Source organism: Rhinatrema bivittatum, chromosome 3 (genome assembly GCF_901001135.1).
Source record: "Rhinatrema bivittatum chromosome 3, aRhiBiv1.1, whole genome shotgun sequence".
Classification (NCBI taxonomy): Eukaryota; Metazoa; Chordata; class Amphibia; order Gymnophiona; family Rhinatrematidae; genus Rhinatrema; species Rhinatrema bivittatum.
In genome coordinates this window covers 10,783,681-10,805,198 of record NC_042617.1, presented here as the reverse complement: position 1 = coordinate 10,805,198, position 21,518 = coordinate 10,783,681, and the positions used below count along the sequence as shown (strand labels likewise).

The window sequence follows — 21,518 nt, the reverse complement described above, 5'->3', positions numbered from 1 at the left end:
AATTACTGGGTTGGACATTTAGTCTATTGAGCTAAATGAAATAAAAGCTCTTGGCTGGACATGCAAACAGATACATATGTTACAGCATCTGGGAAGATACTCATCACCTGTACTTCAAAGGGTCTGAAGTAAACCAGCTTTGCTGTGCTGGCCACATGATCTTGATGTTAGACTCCAGAAGCACATTTTATTTTTTTTCTGTTCAATCAAGGTGTGAGTTCAAGGAAGCACAGGGAAAGTCAGAGCAACTGGGGTCTATGGTATTTTACCCAGAAGTAAATTGGGAAGACTAAGTGAGCCTTTATTGCCATCACATTTTTTATCTCTATGACATCAGCTGAAGACTACTGTGTAGGGCCAACCTAAACAGCGGCAGTCTTTGCTAGAATGATCTCAGCGATCTGAAACTATGACAGCAAGAGTGAGAGCAACAGAAACAAGAAGCTACTGACCAAATCTCACTCAGAAAAATATGCCCAAGTTGCAAAAAGTCTGTCTATTTCAGATCAGACATCTTCTGATCCAGTAACAGGGCAATCATAGAAGACACTCATCCTCGACTACAAAGGATTGCCAAGGATGATGACTGGAAAATAGCCAGCGATCTGCATGTTTCGTAGCAGTATAAAGCAAAATTGCTTACCTTGTAATAGGTGTTATCCCAGGACAGCAGGATGTAGTCCTCACATATGGGTGACGTCATTCACGGAGCCCTAATGCGGGAAAACTTCTGGTAGAGTTTCTAGAAGCTTTTAACTGGCAGCCTGGGGCTACTGAGCATGCCTGGCATGCCATGATATTCCCTGCCACAGGGGTCTCACTTCAGTCTGGTATGTAGCAATAAGCGTTAGCAAAGGAAAATAATAAAAGTCTGAGGCCCAACTCCGCGGGGTGGCGGGTGGGTTTCGTGAGGACTACATCCTGCTGTCCTGGGATAACACCTATTACAAGGTAAGCAATTTTGCTTTATCCCAGGACAAGCAGGATGCTAGTCCTCACATATGGGTGATTAGCAAGCTAGAGGCTGAGTCATTGTCCATGTAGCTAGCAGTGATGCTTTGTTGAGGAAATGATGCAGCCGAAGATCACAGCAGGTTGGTTGTAGAAGGAGTTGGGATTAAACTGGAAACAAGTTCTTTAAGACAGATTGTCCATAGGCTGAATCTTGTTGTCCTTGCTTGTCCAAACAGTAATGAGCTGCAAAGGTGTGAAGAGAACTCCATGTTGCTGCTTTACAGATGTCAATGATTGGCACTGAACGAAAATGTGCTACTGAGGTTGACATTGCTCTTACTGAATGCGCCTTTACTCGCCCTTGGAGAGGAAGGCCTGCTTTTTCATAGCAAAACTGTATGCAATCTGCTAACCAATTGGATAGAGTATGCTTTCCCACAGCTTTACCTGGCTTATTTGGATCATAAGAGACAAAAAGCTGATTGGATTTTCTCAGGGACGAAGTGCGATTCAAATAAAAAGACAATGCACGTTTACAGTCCAAAGTGTGTAAAGCTCTTTCTCCTTGGTGAGAGTGAGGAGGAATAGCCTAGTGGTTAGAGCAGTGGACTATGAACCAGGAGACCAAGGTTCAAGTCCCGCTGTCACTCCTTGTGACCTTGGGCAAGTCACTTTACCCTACATTGCCTCAGGTACAAAAACTTAGATTGTAAGCCCTGTAGGGATAGAGAAATACCTACAGTACCTGAATGTACAACATTCAGGTACTGTATGTACAACATTCAGGTACTGTATGTACTGTATGTACAACATTCAGGTACTGAAAGCTACAACAGCAAGAGGAAATGTGGAAAAAAGGATTCGCACTCACAAAGTGGGGAGTAGCTGGCTTGTTACGGCGGTTACTACCCCAAACCAAATAAGCCTGATACTTCACTTTCAATGCATATCCAGCATAGCTCTCTGCTTCAACGGCAGGGGAGAAGAAAAACTGATACTTCACGCATAGCTCTCTGCTTCAACAGCAGGGGAGAAGAAAAACTGATACTTCACGCATATCCAGCATAGCTCTCTGCTTCAACGACAGGGGAGAAGAAAAACTGATACTTCACGCATATCCAGCATAGCTCTCTGCTTCAACGGCAGGGGAGAAGAAAAAAGGATTCGCACTCACAAAGCGGGGAGTAGCTGGCTTGTTACGGCGGTTACTACCCCAAACCAAATAAGCCTGATACTTCACTTTCAATACATATCCAGCATAGCTCTCTGCTTCAACGGTAGGGGAGAAGAAAAACTGATACTTCACGCATAGCTCTCTGCTTCAACAGCAGGGGAGAAGAAAAACTGATACTTCACGCATATCCAGCATAGCTCTCTGCTTCAACGGCAGGGGAGAAGAAAAACTGATACTTCACGCATATCCAGCATAGCTCTCTGCTTCAACGGCAGGGGAGAAGAAAAAAGGATTCGCACTCACAAAGCGGGGAGTAGCTGGCTTGTTACGGCGGTTACTACCCCAAACCAAATAAGCCTGATACTTCACTTTCAATGCATATCCTGCTTCAACCGCAGGGGAGAAGAAAAACTGATACTTCACGCATATCCAGCATAGCTCTCTGCTTCAACGGCAGGGGAGAAGAAAAACTGATACTACTACACGCATATCCAGCATAGCTCCCTGCTTCAACGGCAGGGGAGAAGAAAAACAACCAATAAGGGCTGAATAACACAGTCTGGGTAAAACAAATAAACATGGGTGTAGCTTGCTTATTGCGGCGGTTACTACCCCTACTACCCCTAACTAATCAAGCTTGATATTTCACTTGGTTGCAGCTCCATCACTGCTCTCTACATTCATGGTGGGGGTGGAAGAGAAATAGAACCAAAGAGCTAAGAGAAACAGATAAGTATGAGAAAAAAATGTGAAGCTTGCTGGGCAGACTGGATGGGCCGTTTGGTCTTCTTCTGCCGTCATTTCTATGTTTCTATGTTTCTATAATGTAAACCGGTGTGATATCTCAATTGAGATGAATGTCGGTATATAAAAATAATAAATAAATAAATAGAAAGAATGTGGGTAGAACTATGGTTTGATTTAAGGGGAACTCCGTAACTACCTTAGGAAGGAATTTTGGGTGTGTACAGAGAACCACTCTGTCATGTAGAAACTTTGTATAAGGTTCATATGTGACAAGTGCTTGTAACTCACTAACCCTTCTAGATGATGTAATGGCTATGAGGAAGATAGTCTTCCATGTGAGAAATTTGAGATCACAGGAATCTATGGGTTCGAAAGGAGAACGCATTAATCCTGTTAAAACCAAATTCAGATACCATTCTGTGACTGGAGGCCGAATTGGTGGTTTAAGGTGAGTTAGACCTCTCATAAACCTACTGACAAGAGGTTGTGTGGATATAGGTGCATCTCCTATCTTGTTATGATAAGCTGAGATTGCGCTCAAATGTACTCTGATTGATGAAGTCTGAAGACCAGAGTCTGAAAGATGGTACAAATAGTCTAGAAGAGAAATCGTGGGGCAAGTGAAGGGATTAATATTGTTTTGCTTGCACCAGAAAGTGAACCGCTTCCATTTGAAAGAATAATTATTTCTTGTGGAAGGTTTGCGTGAAGCTATGAGTACTTGAGAAACATTAGTTGAAAGATTGAGTCGTTGTAGGATTAAGCTTTCAACATCCATGCAGTCAGGGATAGGGATTGAAGGTTGGGATGTCGCAACCGACCCTGATCCTGAGTTATGAGATTGGGAGCTACTCCCAGACGTATTGGATCCCTGACTGAAAGGTCTAGCAATGTGGGAAACCATACTTGTCGAGGCCAATATGGGGCTATGAGTATCATGGACCCCTTGTCCTGTTGTAGCTTCACCAGTGTTTTGGTGATAAGCGGTATTGGAGGATATGCATATAGTAGGCCAGAGTTCCAAGGGCGAGCAAAAGCGTCCTTGGCTGGCTGGTTCTTCTGTTTGTGTAGAGAACAGAAGTTGTCCACTTTGTGATTCAGATGCGACGCAAAGAGGTCTGTTCTTGGTTGTCCCCAACGTTGGAATATCTTGGTCGCTATCGAGGGATTCAGGGACCACTCGTGTGGTTGGAACTGGCGACTGAGTCGGTCTGCTAAGACATTTTGAATTCCTGCTAGATAAGTAGCCTGTAGGAACATTGAGTGAGTCAAGGCCCAGTCCCAAATTTGTGCAGCTTCTTGACAAAGGAGATATGAGCCCGTACCTCCCTGTTTGTTGATGTACCACATGGCTACTGTATTGTCTGTTTGGATCAGCACAGTTTTGTGTGAAAGGCAGTCCTTGAACGCATGCAGCGCATAACGTATAGCTCAAAGTTCCAGAAAATTGATTTGATATGTGGCCTCGAGCTTTGTCCAAGTTCCTTGAGTTTGGAGAGAGTTTATATGAGCTCCCCACCCCAAGGTGGATGCTTCTGTAGTTAATGTTATCTGAGGGACTGGTTTTTGGAAGGGTAGGCCCTTACGTAAATTGTCCTTGATTGTCCACCATTGTAGCGAGGAGCGTAGTTGGTGGGTTACTTGGATTTGATAATGTAGTGGTTGAATGGCTTGGATCCATTGTGATCGAAGAGTCCATTGGGTTAGTCTCATGGCAAGTCTTGCCATAGGAGTGACATGAACCGTTGAAGCCATGTGGCCTAGTAAGATTAGAAACTGGTGAGCTGTCGCTTGTTGTTGTATGGAAATTGAGTACGCCAACCGGGACAGTGTGATTGCACGATCTTCTGGAAGAAAAGCCTGTGCAATGTTTGTGTTTAATTCTGCTCCTATGAATTGGAGTAGATAAGAAGGGTTCAGGTGAGATTTTTGATAATTGATGAGGAATCCCAGCTTGTGAAGTAACTGTATTGTGTAATGCAGAGAGTTTACTGCTCCTTGTTGTGATTGACTTTTGATTAGCCAATCGTCGAGATAAGGAAAAACATGAACACCTTGTTTGTGCAAATGACCCGCTATCACCGCCAGGCATTTGGTGAATACTCTGGGAGCTGAAGCCAGGCCGAATGGTAACACTCTGTATTGGAAATGCTGATGTTCTACTGTGAATCGCAGATATTTGCGATGAGGCGGGAATATAGGAATGTGTGTGTATGCATCTTGAAGATCCAGAGAACAAAGCCAATCTCCCTTTTGTATTAGTGGAAGCATGGTGCCTAGCGAAACCATCCTGAATTTTTCTTTCCTTAGGAATTTGTTGAGATTTCTGAGATCTAGAATGGGACGTAGTCCTCCGGTTTTCTTTGGAATTAGGAAATACCGGGAATAGAATCCTCTTCCCTTCTGAGCGTGTGGTACGTGTTCCACAGCTTTTGCCTTCAGAAGAGCAGATAATTCTGTTTGTAACTGAGGTATATGATTGAGATGGGAGTTTTGTGGTGGAAACTCCTGAGGGAGAGATAAGAAGTCTAGGCGGTAGCCTTGATGAACTATGGACAGGACCCAATGATCGGTTGTAATGTTTGTCCATTCTTTGTAGAAATGGGAAATTCTCCCTCCAACTGGCAATTTTGGATAAGGATTGGGTAATTGGCTTTGTGCTCTGAAATTTATTTCAAAAGCCCGAGGTGGAACCTGTTTGAGGAGGTGGCTGTGGCCTTGCAGACCGTTGTTGTCTCTGTTGCGGTCTTTGTTGAGACCTTGGAGGTCTTGACCTAGAGGCCGGAGGATAGTATCTCTTTGGTCGATAGAAGGGACGTTTAGCCTCTCTACGTGGTGGTCTGCGAGTTGTATGAGTTGCAGTGTCATGAGGTAACGTTGAAAGTTGTTTCAATGTTTCCGAATGCTCTCGAAGCTGGGCGACAGCATCCTGCACCTTGGTTCCAAACAAATTATCCCCCTGACAAGGAAGGTCTACTAATTTGTCCTGGACTTCACGGCGTAAATCTGAAGCCTTTAGCCAGGCCCACCTTCTTGCACTGATGCCGGATGCAGCTGTTCTAGATGATGTTTCGAAAGCATCCTAGGCTGCCCTTACCTCATGCTTTCCTGCATCTAGCCCTTTTTGGATGATTTGCTGTGCTGCCTCCTGTTGTTGCTGAGGCAGAGATGGTAGAAACTCTTCAATTTGTTTCCAGAGATTCCTCTGGTGCTGCGTCATGTAAAGCTGATATGCAGCAATTTTTGAGTTGAGCATGGCTCCCTGGTAGATTTTTCTTCCCATTAAATCTAAAAATCTACTGTCCTTTCCTGGAGGGATTGAGGCATGAGTCCTGGATCTGCGGGATTTTTTCTGAGCAGATTCTACAACCAGGGAATTGTGAGGAAGTTGAGGTTTCTCAAATCATGGGGCTGTTTGAACGAGATAAGTAGAGTCTACTCTCCTGTTTACAGTAGGGGTTGTGCATGGGTGTTCCCATATCCTCTGTTGAAGCTGTAATAGCACTTCATGCACTGGAATGGCTAGATTGTGCTTAGGAGGATCCACAAATTGCAGTATTTCAAGTGTTTGCTGCCTCTCATCCCTTTCAGCCTGGAGTTGGAAGGGTATGAACTCAGACATTTCCTGAATAAAAGAGGAAAATGAAAGGTCCTCTGGAGGTGATTGCTTTTTGGCTTGAGGTGGAGAAGTCTCAGATAAGAAATCTTCTGAGGAATGCTCAGATTCTGAGTCTGACCAAGTATCTGACGTAGGAAGATGATACCGAGGAGGTTCCGGCCTTTGAGGTGGAGGAACTCCTGAAGGTCCTTGTAAGGGATCTTGAGGATCCGGTGAATACTCTCTGTCCTCTTCTTCTTGACCAGGTGCTATGGGCAATGAGGCTAGGAGGTCTTGATACCTCTTAGTGAGGATGCTATGTAACTGTGCTTCAGAAGTAGAAGTGTCTGGAGCTGTAAATGAAGAGTGTTTAAATTTTCCCGATGACTTTTTAGCTGAAGGTGTTTTTCTTGGCACAGGTGCTTTAGACGGTGCCATTGTGTAGAGAGACATCGATTGTGCAGTAGGTGGAATCGATGAAGTATTGAAGGTGAACATCGATATTGGAATCATCGATGAAATTGGCCTAGGAGTCATCGTGGGCATCGGACTTTGTGAAGGAATCGATGTCATCGATGGTTCTTGTATTATCGAAGAAGTCATCAGCGGAATCGATGAAGTCATCGCTGGCATCGGCGTATATGCCGGCATCGACTGAACTATCAGCATTATCGGTGGAGTCGCCGGCATCGGCTGTGAAGCCGGTATCGAAGGTAAAGACATCGGCGATTCTGCCGGCATCGACACAGTGGTCGGCATCGGCGATGACGCCGGAATTTGATGCTGCAGGGCATCAGTGACTATCTGTTTAATTAAAGCAGTCAAGTCGGTAATTGAAGTTGATACTTGCTGCGATGTCGATGGTATCGATTCCGGAACCGATGTCACCGAAGCGGTTGAAATCTTTTGCTTCTTAGGGATCGGTTCCTCCGGCGGCGGAATGGATCAATGCCATCGGTGTTTATGCTTTGAACGTGACTCAGATACCGACCTTGTCGATGATGTGGAGGGTGTTGGAGAGGAGGCATCCCCCGAACCCTCCGGAAGTCTTTTCTTGATCAGTATCTTCTTTGTGAGGCCTACCGGCGAAGATTTTGTGGAAGTCGTTGGTGAAGGCCCTGCTTGAATCTGGAAAATTTGTGCCATTTTTTCTTGGCGGAGTTTTCTGCCTTTTACCGTCATTTCCTGGCATTTTGAACAGGCAGCGATGTCATGGTTTCCGCCAAGGCACCGAACGCATTCGAAATGTGGGTCCGTTATGGACATTGTTTGGTTGCAGGCCGGGCACTTTTTGAAGCCTGAAGTCTTTTCCGTCGACATCCGTCGATGAAAAATAGGTATTTTCTTAGCGAAAAATATGTTATTTGTCACCAGCCGTTGACAAAGCGAATGAGACCCGTAATGGGCAAATTTGACACTAATTTTTGTCTAGTTGTGAGAACCTCACAGGGCTCCTGTGAACCACGATGTAGTTAGCAGCGCGGAAAAAAGAAGACTGAAGTGAGACCCCTGTGGCAGGGAATATCATGGCATGCCGGGCATGCTCAGTAGCCCCAGGCTGCCAGTTAAAAGCTTCTAGAAACTTTACCAGACGTTTTCCCGCATTAGGGCTCCGTGAATGACGTCACCCATATGTGAGGACTAGCATCCTGCTTGTCCTGGGATAAAAAGGTATTATTAGCATTAATATTAATGCCAGAGGATCCATGTTCCCTGAGTAAGATCAAATGCAACTTGAGTCTCACCTGAATTAGATGAAAGAACATGTACTTGGGTTCAGAGGATGAAGGAGCGACTCGAGCCCTGTCTGGTATCTGCAACAAGAAAGAGGATTTCTCTTTTCAGTAAAATGCAACAAATCTTCTGCAATCACAGAAGGAAACCAGTGCAGTTTTAAAAAAAATCTTTTCAAAAAACAACTTAAAAACTGTTGGACTAAGCAAAACCCAAAATTGTAAAGTTCAGAATCCCAAAAGGATTGCAGTCAAGCAAGTCTTTTGCTTTCCATGTCGGTCATAATTGAGATCACAGTGCATCAATGCCTGCTCTGCCAGTGAGATAAAACACCAGGGACAGAAGAGGGATATAATTTCAGCTTCAAATAGACTACACTTACTTATCTTGCGATTATTAAGGGAGGAAAGAAATTCAGTCAGCACTTTCTGGTACATATGAGAGCACCACTGATCAGCATGCAGGGGCAGATGTGGCAGCAACAAGACAGGGTGAGGAAAAGAAGAAGCTGCATATAAGATACATTGGCACAAAAGCGGGCACTTTCTGGCACTCCTGACCCAAGAATGCAGAGTCCTTTCCCGCCAATCCCAACCTCTCTCTTTCCTCCCCTTTCTTTTCCCTCTCCACATACTTCAGATGTGTTTGTGCTCGTCTTCCTTTTTATCAAGCCCAGGGTTCCCTCCTTGCAGTGAAGTAGCAGCTCTGATCCTACTCTTCATCCCTTCCCCTTCATTGCTTTGCTTTCTGCCTCCCCTTTACTTTGTCTGATGAACTGAAATCTCATACCCTGAAGAGGAAAATTGCATCCATTTTCCCAAAGAGTTTTGCACAGGGATGTGCTATTTGACAGTTCCATAGGATTCCTTTATACTTAGAAGACTAGTCTCACGATTTTTTGCCATGAGTACTAAAAAATTGAACACTTTGAGGTCAATATTCAAAACATTTGTCCAGCTAATTTTTGGAATTAGTCAGACAAAACAAAGCCCATTCACTTGCTAAATTTTAGCCAAATAAATTCCAAATCCCCCTCCTAATCCCCTACTTTAAAGAAAAGGTGGCCCCCAGCCCCAAAAATGGCCCCCTGGCCTGAATACCAAGTCATTTATTCACTTCACTCCAGGAGAAAAGAGCAATAACCGGTCCCCTTTTCACTGACTGTTGTTGGTGAGGGGATCAATCCCCGTTCAGAACTGAACTGGCTAAACTTAACAAGCTAACACGAGCCAGTTAAAGTAACTCAGTTCTGAATGGGGATTGGTCTTTATACCCAGAGTGAAATAAATAAATGAATACTAATGGGAACCAAGATGGTGCCGCTTAAAGAAGCCGCTTGAGAACACTCTCGCTCCTTGATATTTCTTTTTACCGCTTTCCTTAATCTCCATGCCACATACTAAGAGGAAGGCTAAGTTATGGGAGATTTTTCCTAATTCTCCCTTACTGGACTTACACCAGCCTTGGATCAAGGGATTCTTCACACCAACACCGGTGTCCTTACCGGGTGCAAGGGCTGCCGTGGGTGGAGCAGATGCCAATCCTGCTGGCCAAGGAGATCTCTTTGAGCCTTGGTGCACCGATTACACCATCTCCTCCCCATCGGGGGTTGACGGAACATCTGGTGATGCTGCCTATTTCACCGCAGGTGAATCCAGCGGCATCGGCATTAGAGGGGGGATAGTCGAGGAGGAAGTCAAAGGCCCTATATTTTCCCTCGCTACAGTGGACTCTGTTTCTGCTGGAGAGAAGAGCCCCCTTTTTGTGGGACTGTCTTGTGTGGCTGGCCCTTCGGCAGAAGCCTCGACTCCGGCTCCTCTTGAGATTCTGGGGCAGGTTCCTGCACTGAGTCTAGGGGATGTTGTTCAGGAAACCTCGGCTGTGAAACCTTTGTCATCAAAGCCTTCAGTTATAACACCGGAAGCCCTATGGAATGCTCTGGCTCTCAAGACTTCTATTTCCTCATTGACAAAAATTTCCTTAGACACTAATCATCGGATTTTGGCTATGGAAAAGCAAGTTCAATCTTAGAGTGGGAAAATGGAAATCGTGGAATCCTGTATTGCTTCAGCAGAAAAAATTCAAAGTGGCTTGGTTCAATCTGATTTGGTCTATGCTAAAAAATGTGAAAATATAGAAAATTCCTTGAGAAGTCTGAATCTGAGAGTTCTAAACTTTCTCTTTATTAAATTGATATCACCTATAGACCTGTTCAAGAATTATTTATCATCCATTCTTAAGATACCAATAGCTGCAATGCCCGTTATTACAAGGGCTTACCTTTTGCCACGAGTTCAAGAAGCCACTGATGGGAATCAGTCTCAAGATGTTACCCTTGATTTGTCAAATATCCTTGAATCATCGCAAGAGCTAGAAATTATTAAAAGAGCCACTTTGCTGGTGTCTTTTGCCTTTTTGGTTAATAGGAACACGGTGTTTAGATACTATCTTCGCAATAGATTAACTTTTTATGATCAAACTGTGGATATATCTTGATATAACCCGATCAACAAGATGGTAGAAAATGGTTTTTGACCATGAGATCTGAGGCATTGCCTAAGGGTGCCCAGTTTACCTTATGATACCCTTGTAAAGGTTTGATCAAATATCAAACCTTTGAACTTTCACAGCTTCGGGTCTTTCCTAGACTCTCATACCTAGAAGATACTCTTGCATGTATTGGCTTATTGATAAATAGAGGTGTTTCTTCCTCGTATACTTATTTTCTTTCATAGTTGTCTGCTCTTCCTTCTTGACTCCCCCGATTTTCTTTAATCAGAGGTTTATACAGAAGTACTTTTCTTTTTCCTCTTTTATGTTTACTAGTAATGTATTTACTTAATATATACGTCTGTTTCTGTAACAAGGTTCTTGTGTTAAATGTAAACTGCCGAAAAATAAAATAAAAAAATGAATACCAATGCAAGATATAATGAAGGTTATTAATAAAATAATTATGTGGCTGGATCAAAATAATTTGCTAGTAAAAAGACTGAAAAATCATTGGCATGAGGAATAAAAACAACACACCTATCATTGCAGGTAGGAAGGGATAGTGTGAAGGCATCAGATTCTGCCTGTTAGATTCAGAATTGAGGATTTTTTTTAATTAAGGAAAATCAGACAATTGAGATATATATTGAACAAGAGTGATGAAGGTATTTGTGCTATCGTGCCTAGATTTTTGCAATGGACTTTAGATGGACCTCCCCAAGTGTTATTTGTGAGCGCTGCAATTGTTAATGCGGCGGTCCGGGTGGATTACAGGGTGTATATTATCAGCCCACATCACTCCATTATTGAAGGAGCTGCATTGGCTTCCGGTCCAATTTAAAATGTTGACGTTGGTGAATCAGCTGTTACCTGGGAAGTGTCCCCCATATTTGCTAAATTTAGTGCAGGGATACTATCCGGCCTGGATTCCTTGTTCATCCAATCAACAGTTATTAAAGATTCTAGGTGCAAAAGAAACACAGCTAAAAGTAACTTCAAACCGTGCTTTTTCACAAATTGCTCCTATGTTATGGAACAAGCTTCCATTGGAAATTTATTTAATTTCTGATTATAAATATTTTAGAAAGAGTCTGAAAACTTTCTTTTTTAATACTTTTATATAATATGTTAATGATCGTACAATACTTTTAAATGCTGTGTTATGTTGTGTTTTTCTAAGAAAAATTGCATAAAATGTTGTTGCAAACCACTGCAAACACTTGAGTGGTAAAGCTGTGCTATACAAATTTTGTGAATAAATAAAAATAAAATGTTCCAGTTATCATCACTTCTCTTGCATTTTGTATTCAGGTGATGAGGATCTGGTCAACTCTTCCTGCCCAATTACTGTGACAGCCTTCTGCTTGTTTTCACTCATCATTCTGTCCAACCCAGCTCTTTCAGAACTCAGCAACCTGTTTTCTTTCCCAGTCTCTCATCACTCTCTTGCTGTTAAAACCTTCACTTCCAATTACCTCCCTATCCCTCTCTGCAGCCCCTGTATTAAGTCATTTCTCATTTTCAGGCTCACCCTGTGGAATAAACATCCACCAAATGTCCCAGGTACCACTTCTACCTTTAGATCCAGACTAAACACCTGATTATTACTCACGTCAGTTCTGCTATTTTGCCTTTTATAATATAATTATGTATTGTTCTGTATCCCGTGCTGTCATCAAGTAAGGAGCCCCACTCAGGGCAGCACATAAAAACTGAACTAAAGTCAAGTGGGCAGGAATAACTTGGACTTGTGGAGATGCATTTTCAGGTCCACAGTGAGAATACAATTTCTTATTTTCCACCTGGTAAAAAAGCACCTGTGCGCCCAGAGCATGCAGATGCTGGAGCACTGCGCTATTCTCCGCTCCCCAGCGTGATACTCACCCCCCAAAGTTTCAGACATTCTTTTCGGACTTCTGCCTGTCTGGGTTCACTCAGAATCCTAGAGCAAAAGGGTCACATAATTAACAGAGGATGTAGTCCACATAGCTCTCCCCCTACCACATTCATAAACAGAGTTCATTCAAATTTCTCCTCAAAAGGCTGCCCTATAGAACCAAGCAGAAAGTATAATGCACTCTGAGGAGGTATAAACCAGAGCTGTGTAAAAACCTGCATTATAGCAGAGAGAGGTTTTACTTACGGATCTTGGACAAAGGCATGAATTTTGGCTAGGGCTTTGATCTGAGCCTCACAGTGTCTGCAAGAGAGAAAAAAAGCCCTTTTCTTAGCTGTCAATTTTCTTTTATGAACTTCCAACAAACATTAATACTGGGGAGTGTAATCGACAGGGCCCTCCTCAAGAATTCGCAAGAAAGCAGAACTCTTCCGGCAGTGTGCTTCCTTCCCATTGGTTTGAGTACATCCCTAGCCGAATACTAAAACCGAATAAGCATGCATTGTCCCTTAACATTTCAACATCAAAGGAAATAATTAGCAATAAGGAAAATACATGAATCACTATCAGAGTGCCAGGGAAAACTTAGCTGCTTCAGTGTAACGGGGTTCTCCATATGGGTGACGGAATCCACCTGGGCAGCTTTCCTTGGGGATATGCAGCACTTCCTGCTCAGTCACTACTGCACAAGGCCCCATAGTCCTATACAATCATCATCATCTTTGTTTTATTTATAACATGCATTTCCACCAAGAGTGCTCAAAGCAAGTTAAAGGTCAGCAAAAGTTAAGATACAGTGAGGATCCAAACAAAGACAGCTACCAGAACAGTTGAGCAAAGTCAAAGACAGAAAACAGTATATTTCATTGGCATGTAAACAATTTATTTAAAATATTTATGTGACCTAATTCAAGGAGTATTCTCAAGCTCAGAGTGGACAAGCATTCGGTATCTGCATAATTGGTTTTACTGGATATTCAGCGTTATTGGCTAGGTTCAAAAGGAAAATTGGTTCTTACCTGCTAATTTTTGTTCCTGTAGTACCACAGATCAATCCAGACCGCTGATTATGCCTCCCTTCCAGCAGATGGAGACAGAGAAAAACTTGAAAGGCACCCTTCTCTTAGAATGGTGTGCCACCTGCGATCCTTCAGTATAATCAATACCATAGCAGAATGAAGTAAATTTAAGAACCAATGGCTATTTATTTATTTTATTTGAGTCTAAATAAATAAATAAAAATTTATTTTTGAACTTTTAATATACCGACATTCGTAGAACACATCACGCCGGTTTACAATGAACTTAAAGAAGGAAAGTTACAATGAACAGGGAGCAGGGAGAGTGGAGCAGACAAGATGAGAAGGAGAGGAGGGCCAGGATAGATTGGAAAAGAGGCAGAAATAAAGGAACAAAATAAGGGGAGAGCATGGAGAGTAATTGTAATAACTATCATAACTTACTAGAATCATTTCCTGAAATCACAATCGTACATAAAATAACTGTACACAAGTATATAAAATGTAAGGCGAGTTTTGTGAGGCAGGAGGCAGGGGGCATTGTCTAGGTTTGGTTAGCATCTGGAGAGGCTTGCATGAAGACCATGTCTTGATACCTTTTTTGAAGTTGTGTAAGGAAGGTTCAAGACGGAGCTCGGAGGGCAAGGAGTTCCAGAGGGTGGGGCCAGCAATAGTGAAGGCTCTTTCTCTGGTAAGGGTGAGGTGAGCAGTTTTGAGGGATGGGGTGTGCAGTGTGCCCACAAGGGCAGTTCTGGTGGGGCGGTTTGAGGAGCGGAAACTTGGCATTTCCTCGAGCCATGCAAAAAAAAAAAAGGCTAGACCAAAAACCAACTCACAGTAAACTTTGAAACTATGCACATGGAAGGAGTACTGTTTTGGATATCTCCGATATTGTCTCTCTCTTCAACATACTCTGCAGAAAAAAAAAATCTGTAAATGAAAAGGACAAAATATATATACCGAGCGGACTCTCCAGACCAGAATTCTCTGGGCGGGCGTATGGACTGATCTGTGGTACTATAGGAATGAAAATTAGCAGGTAAGAACCAATTTTCCTTTCCCTGTACATACCTGGATGAGTCCAGACCGCTGGGATGTACCCAAGCTGCCCTACATGGGGTGGGACCTGGAGAGTCCCGCTTGAAAAACACTGCTGCCAAAACAGTCGACATCCGGGGCCCGGACGTCCAAACGGTAATGCTTAGTAGAGGTGTGCAGAGACTTCCAAGTAGCCGCTCTGCAAATCTCTTGCAGCAAGACAAACTGACTCTCTGCCCAAGATGCCGCTTGAGATCTGATCGAATGAGCTTTTAGACCATCCGGCACTGTTCGTCCGTGACATATATATGCCGAAGCTATAGCTTCCTTCAACTATCGGACAATGGTAGCTTTAGATGCCTTATGTCCTTTCTTAGAACTGCGTCATAAGACAAAAAGATGGTCAGAAAACCTAAAATCATTTGTCACCTCCAAATATCGAAGGAGAACCTGGACATCCAATTTCCACAAGTCGCAAGCCTGAGGGGAATCACGATCCAAATCTGGAAAGGCTGGCAACTCCACTGACTGATTCAAGTGAAAACCCGACACGACCTTTGGTAGAAAGGAGGGTACCGTTCTAAGGGACACCCTGGAATCTGAAATCTGTAGAAAAGGTTCCCTAAAGGACAACGCTTGAATCTCTGATACTCGACTTGCCAAACAAATAGCCACTAGGAAAACCGCCTTGAGCGTTAGGTCTTTTAAAGTGACTCGTTTGAGAGGCTCAAAGAGTCTGAATCTGGTTCTCCCCCCGGAGAACCAGATTCAGACTCCAAGAAGGACACACTGGTTGAACTGGGGGGGTTCAAATGCTTAGCACCCTTCAGAAAACGCACCACGTCAGGATGGGCTGCAAGGGATGCCCCGTCAATCTCTCCCCTTAAACAGCCCAGAGCTGTTACCTGAACCCAGACAGAATTGTACACCAACCTTTTTTTCAACCCTTCTTGTAAGAAGGCGAGAATATGAACAATGGTGGCTCGCCATGGGGAAACATCCAACCTGCTACACCATGAATCGAAAACCTTCCAGACCTGAACATATGTGAGCGAAGTAGATGTCTTTCATGCCCGAAGGAGGGTGGAAATGACTGAATCAGGATAACCCTTCTTCCTCAACTGCCTCTTTTCATAAGCCAGGTTGCTAGGCAAAAGCGAGCTGCCTGATCGAAAAATACTGGACCTTGCTGAAGAAGGTTCGGAAGATGACTGAGATGAAAGGGGCCATCCACCGCCAAATTGATCAGATCCACGAACCATGGCCTCCGTGGCCATTCCGGGGCTACGAGGATGACCGACCCCGGGTGGGTCTCTATTCTTTTTAAGACCTTGCCCACCAATGGCCAAGGAGGAAAAATGTAGAACAGAATGTCGCGGGGCCACGGAAGGACCAGAGCATCCATTCCTGAAACTGGCTCTGGCGGGGTCCATGAGCGGTAAGGGTAACTGGAACTCTTCTGACTTGGGATACCAGCAGGAAAGCAATGCCCTCTGCAAAGGTCTCATATGAGCAACGACCCAGGGAACTAACTCCAAAGTAGATGCCATAGAACCAAGAACCTGCAAGTAGTCCCATACCTTGGGCATCGGTAGGGCCAACAGCCGCTGAATCTGAGATGTCAGCTTGTCTATCCGCTCCTGCAGGAGGAAAACTTTGCTGACTACCGTGTTTAATCGGGATCCCAAGAAATCCAGCACCTGGGACGGGACCCAATGGCTCTTGGAGAAATTGATGACCCATCCGAGATAGTGAAGATGCTGCAAGACCAAGTGAACTGCTATCTTGCAAAGCTCCTCCGGCTTTGACCGAATGAGCCAATCATCAAAGTAAGGATGAACCAAGATCCCTTCCCTTCTGAGAGCCACTGCCACTACTACCATCACCTTGGTGAAGACGCGGGGAGCCATCACCAATCCGAATGGAAGTGCTTGGAATTGATAATGCTCGCCCAATAAACTGCAGAAACCTCTGATGATGTTCGTGGATCCCTATGTGAAGATAAGCCTCTGTCAGATCCAACAAGGCCAAAAATTTGCCTTTGCGGATGGCCGCAATGACTGACCGCAGAGTTTCCATGCGAAAGCGGGGCACCCGAAGCGCCCTGTTCACTTTCTTCAGGTCCAATACCGGGCGGAAGGAGCCCTCCTATATGGAGTACCTGCTGGTCCTGCGTTCGGCCGGTGGAATTGGAACAATGGCCCCCAGGGCTTTCAATCAACACAAGGTTTGGTTCACCACCTGTTTTGCCTGGGACCCGCAATGAGCGAGCAAAATCTAAAGCTTAACCGTGTTCTATGATGCTTAGAACCCACTGATCTGAAGTAATCTTGACCCATTCCTCGAAAAACAGAAAGAGATGGCCTCCTATCTCCGGAATGGAGGAGTGGGTCGGTGCACCTTCATTGGGAAGACTTGTTGCCGGAAGATCCTTGGGAGACCCCATTGCAGGGGGGTCTTCAGCAGCGAAAGGAATGAGCCCAAGCCTGGGACCTCGCTAACAGCTGCCGCGGAGCGAAGGAAAGGGCTTTGCCCTGACAAAAACGGCGCTGCCCCCCAAAATAGGAACAAGATGAACCAAAGGTCCTAGAAGGCCTAGGCTTGTCCTCCGACGCTTGTACACTTTGTCCCCTAGGGACTTGATGAGATGTTCTAGATTGTCTTCAAATAAAACTTTTCCTTTGAACGGAAGAGCCCCCAACTGAGACTTGGAAGAGACATCAGCGGATTAATTGCAGAGCCATAGAAGCCTCCTGGCCAACACCGCGGAAACCACTGTGCGCGAGGAAGTATGGAGGAGATCATACAACGTGTCAGCGGTATACGCAAGTGCAGCCTCCACACGCTCCGCCTCCGCCGGGTGAAGATCCTGAGCAGTGAGTAACTGTTGCACCCATCTCAGGTTTGCCCGCTGCATGAGACTACTGCAAGAGCTGACATCTCAAAAATCCGCTTAAGAAGGACCTCAAGCTTCCTATCCTGGAGTTCCTTAAGCGCAGCCGCTCCTGCCACTGCAATCATTGTGCGCTTGGTGATGGCCGAAACGGCTGCTTCCACCTTAGGGACTTTGAGAAAATCTGACTCCTCCAGTAGCGGATAAAGCTTGTCCATAGCTCGTCCGACCTGCAGACTGGCCTCCGGCATGTCCCACTCCCGGGTCATGAGCTGCAATAGCATTGGGTGGAAAGGAAAAGTCCTAGGGGGAGCCCGAAGACCCGACAGGATGGGATCCACCGTGGAAGGCTGAGAAACTTGTTGCGGAGCCTGAATCCCCAGTTCTGACAGAACATGAGGGATCATAGGATCAAGCTCCTCCCTTCAAAACAATCTAAGCACCTGCGAACATCTCCCTTAACCAGGACGGATTTGTCAACCTCATCGACCGCGTGCGTGCTGGGAGGGTCCTGCAAGGAAAGATCCGGGGCTTCAGCTAGCGGGGCCCCCAATGCGTCTGAAGTCCCACGGACCTTCCGAATTCTAGCGACATCCTGACCCTCAGCAGGCCTGGAGACCTTCGCTGGTTGAGGCTCCTGTGACTGTAAATCAGCTTCTGCCTGCTTCTACCTGCTATTAAGTTCTGCCTGCTTCTACCTGCTATTAAGTTCACTTAGAGAATAGCCACTGCCATTAGCAATGGTTACATGGAATAGACTTAGTTTTTGGGTACTTGCCAGGTTCTTATGGCCTGGATTGGCCACTGTTGGAAACAGGATGCTGGGCTTGATGGACCCTTGGTCTGACCCAGTATGGCATTTTCTTATGTTCTTAAGCCTCAAGATACAATTTGTGCAGTAAAAGCACAAATTGCGAAGAGAAAGGGTGCTGTCTCTTTAAGGCCACCCCCCCCCCCCCCCCCGGGGGAAAACCCGAACCTGGGGGACAGGCACCAAGCCTTGAGGCCTCAGATTTGGTGGGGAAAGCTGCGACGGGAATTCCCCTTCCCCCAAGCCCTGCACTGGAGCCTGGAGGTTCTAAAATGGCTGCCCTTCCCGCGCTGATCAGGAATAGGGCAGACAGAGGCCTCCGAGTAGGCAGTTTCTTCCCTGCACCTCGGGACCTCGTGAGGGCCCCCCTGTCGCTTCTAGTCACCTCCGATGGGCCTCCTCCCCTGGGAATGCATCGGGGGCAGAGGCCATCATAGAGACATAGAAATGACGGCAGAAGACGACCAAATGGTCCATCCAATCTGCCCAGCAAGCTTTCACACTTTTTTTTTCCATACTTTTCTGTTACTCTTATCCCTTTAAATAACTTTTTTGGTTCTATTTCCCTTCCACTCCCACAATCGTAGATAGCAGTGCTGGAACTGCATCTGAGTGAAGTATCCAGCTAATTGGTTTGGGGTTGTAACCGCTGTAATAAGCCAGCTTCTCCCACGCTTGTTTACCCAGCCTGTGAATTCAGTCTTTGTGGGTTGTTTGAATATAAATCCTCCTTTCAATCCCCCTGCCATTGAAGCAGTGAGCTGCACTGGATATGTATTCTAAGTGAAGTATCATGCTTGATTTGGGGTAGTAACCGCCGTAACAAGCAAGCTACACCCATGCTTATTTGTTTTACCCAGACTATGTAATTCAGTCCTTGTTGGTATATGTCTGAATATAAAGCATCTTTTCTTCATCCCCCCCCCATCGTGGGAGAGCCGCATAGCCGGCTCCCCGCAGGCAGAACACCACGGATTTTCAAACAGAGCTGCGACGAGGGAAACAAACTCAGCAAAATACTAGCACCTCCGGAGACCTGAGCCAGCTAAGAGCTTTCTTTTTGTTTTTTTTGACGTTGCTCACATTCAACCAGGGGAATGAAACGTCCCTGGGTCTAGGCTTAGCAAATGCAGGTCTCACCAGAAGAATGGAAAGGTCTCTGGGCTGTGAGGGGGAGGGACAGGCCCACTGGTAAATCCCCCTACTCACCGGTTTGACAAACAAGCTCTGGGCAACCAGGCTCTCAGGGCCCCAACCCCAGCTGTGCCTACCACCAAGGGGGATAGGCTCCAACCCCTTGGGAGGACTTGTTCTCCTTTTCTCTCCCTTTTTTTTTTTTTAACCAATTATCTAGCCAGAGGAAAATTAAAGGTACAAGGACCTTCCCAACAGAAGGCTGATTTTTTTTTTTTTTTTTTAAAGGATCAGGATCGCAGGTTCTGCCACCTTCATCTGCTGGAGACAGAGAGATACTGGAAGATCGCAGGTGGGACACCAATCTAAGAGGAGGTGCCTTTCAAGTTTATCTCTGTCTCCATTTGCTGGAAGGGAGGCATAACCAGTGGTCTGGACTGATCCGGGTAAGTTCGGGGAATACTGGTTTCAGATGGCCAGGTTTTTACCAGTTTTCTGAAGGTCAGGATCCTGATGTGGGGAGATGGATATGGGGGAGTTCCATAGGGTTGAGGTAGAGCCTGCAAAAGTTGTCTTTCTGGTGTTCACAAGATGCATAGATCTAGGCAAGGGGATTGCAAGGCAGGAGTGATCTGTGTTAGTGTGAGGCTACATAGTAGGAGAAGGATCTGCAGTGGTAAGTTGGTGTTTTGAGAGATTTGTAGGTCAGGGTCAAGATTTTTAATTTATTGCGGTAGAGTGTTTGTAGCCAATGTAGGCTTTTCAAGAATGGGGTTAATTCAGTCAAAATTATGTACTCATTACCATGCAGGCTGCATTTATTTATTTATTTATTTGCATTTCTTATATACCGGCATTCGCGATGGGAGTCGCATCATGCCGGTTTACAATTAACAGGGTGTGACAAAAGAAGAAATACTTAGAACATTCACATGTGCTAGAAGAGGAAATAGCAGTTACAATAAAACAGGGACATAATGCAACTTGGAATGTAAAGAAAGTGATAGAGAAAATTAACAATGAGGTAAAAGAAACAACAATGTAATAAACCTGCCAATTTAAAAGAGAAAGAGCATTATGGAGTTGTCAAATTTGTTGATTACACTTAGGGGAGGTCTTAGTTGCTTGGATTGAAAGAAAGTTCAATTGGTATCTGGAAAGGCTTTCATAAATAACCAAGTTTTTAGTCTTTTTCTAAATGTAGGAAGGCAGGGTTCCTGTCTCAGTTCTGGTGGGATGGAGTTCCACAAAGTAGGTCCTGCTGTAGAGAAAGCCCTGTCTCTAAGCGTCATATGGTGAAAGGTTTGGCAGGAGGAACCTGTAGTGAATCTCTGTAGGACTCTCTAATAGGTCTGGTGGAGGTGTGTTTTTTAAATGGTATTTGGAGGTTAAGCGGAGAGAGTTGATGGAGTGCTTTGTAAATGGTGGTAATGGACTTGTATAAGATTCTATAGTGCACTGGCAGCCAATGTAAGTCTTTGAGAATCGGAGATATGTGGTCTCTTCTTCTTGTATTTGTCAGAATTCTGGCCGCCGTGTTCTGAACCATCTGAAGAGGTTTCGTATGGGAAGATGGGAGACCTAGTAGAATGGAATTGCAATAATCTAACTTAGAGAAGATTATTGATTGCAAGACTGTTCTGTAGTCGTGGAAATGGAAAAGTGGTTTAATTCTTTTTAAGACGTGCAGTTTATGAAAGCAGTCCTTCGTGGTTTGATTAATAAAAGATTTTAGATTTAGCCGATTATCAATGATGGCTCCTAGGTCTCTTACTTGTGAAGTTTGAAAGCCGGTTGGAGGATTTGAGGTGAGGTTACTGTTTTCGGGGGAAATTATGAGGAGTTCGGTTTTAGCGGAATTTAAGATTAGATTTAGACTGGAGAGGAGGTTGTCAATATTATGAAGGCAGTTTTCCCAGAATTTAATAGTTTTAGTGAGGGATTCTTTGATAGGGATGACAATCTGGACGTCATCTGCGTATAGAAAGTATTTGAGGTTCAGATTTGTTAAAAGTTGACATAGGGG

The 21,518-nt window shown here is 44.7% G+C and overlaps 1 protein-coding gene across 2 annotated transcripts in view; it reads right to left on the bottom strand.

Moving 5' to 3' along the window:
• Positions 1–21,518, bottom strand: part of CMTR1 (cap methyltransferase 1) — a 322,636-nt gene that overhangs the window by 110,141 nt on the left and 190,977 nt on the right. For both annotated transcript variants that reach the window (XM_029592902.1, XM_029592901.1), the window contains exons 14-16: positions 12,844–12,900; positions 12,585–12,642; positions 8,219–8,287 (exon numbers count right to left, since the gene is read on the bottom strand). In XM_029592902.1, coding sequence (XP_029448762.1) covers positions 8,219–8,287; positions 12,585–12,642; positions 12,844–12,900 — 184 coding nt within the window. The remainder of the gene's footprint in view (positions 1–8,218; positions 8,288–12,584; positions 12,643–12,843; positions 12,901–21,518) is intronic.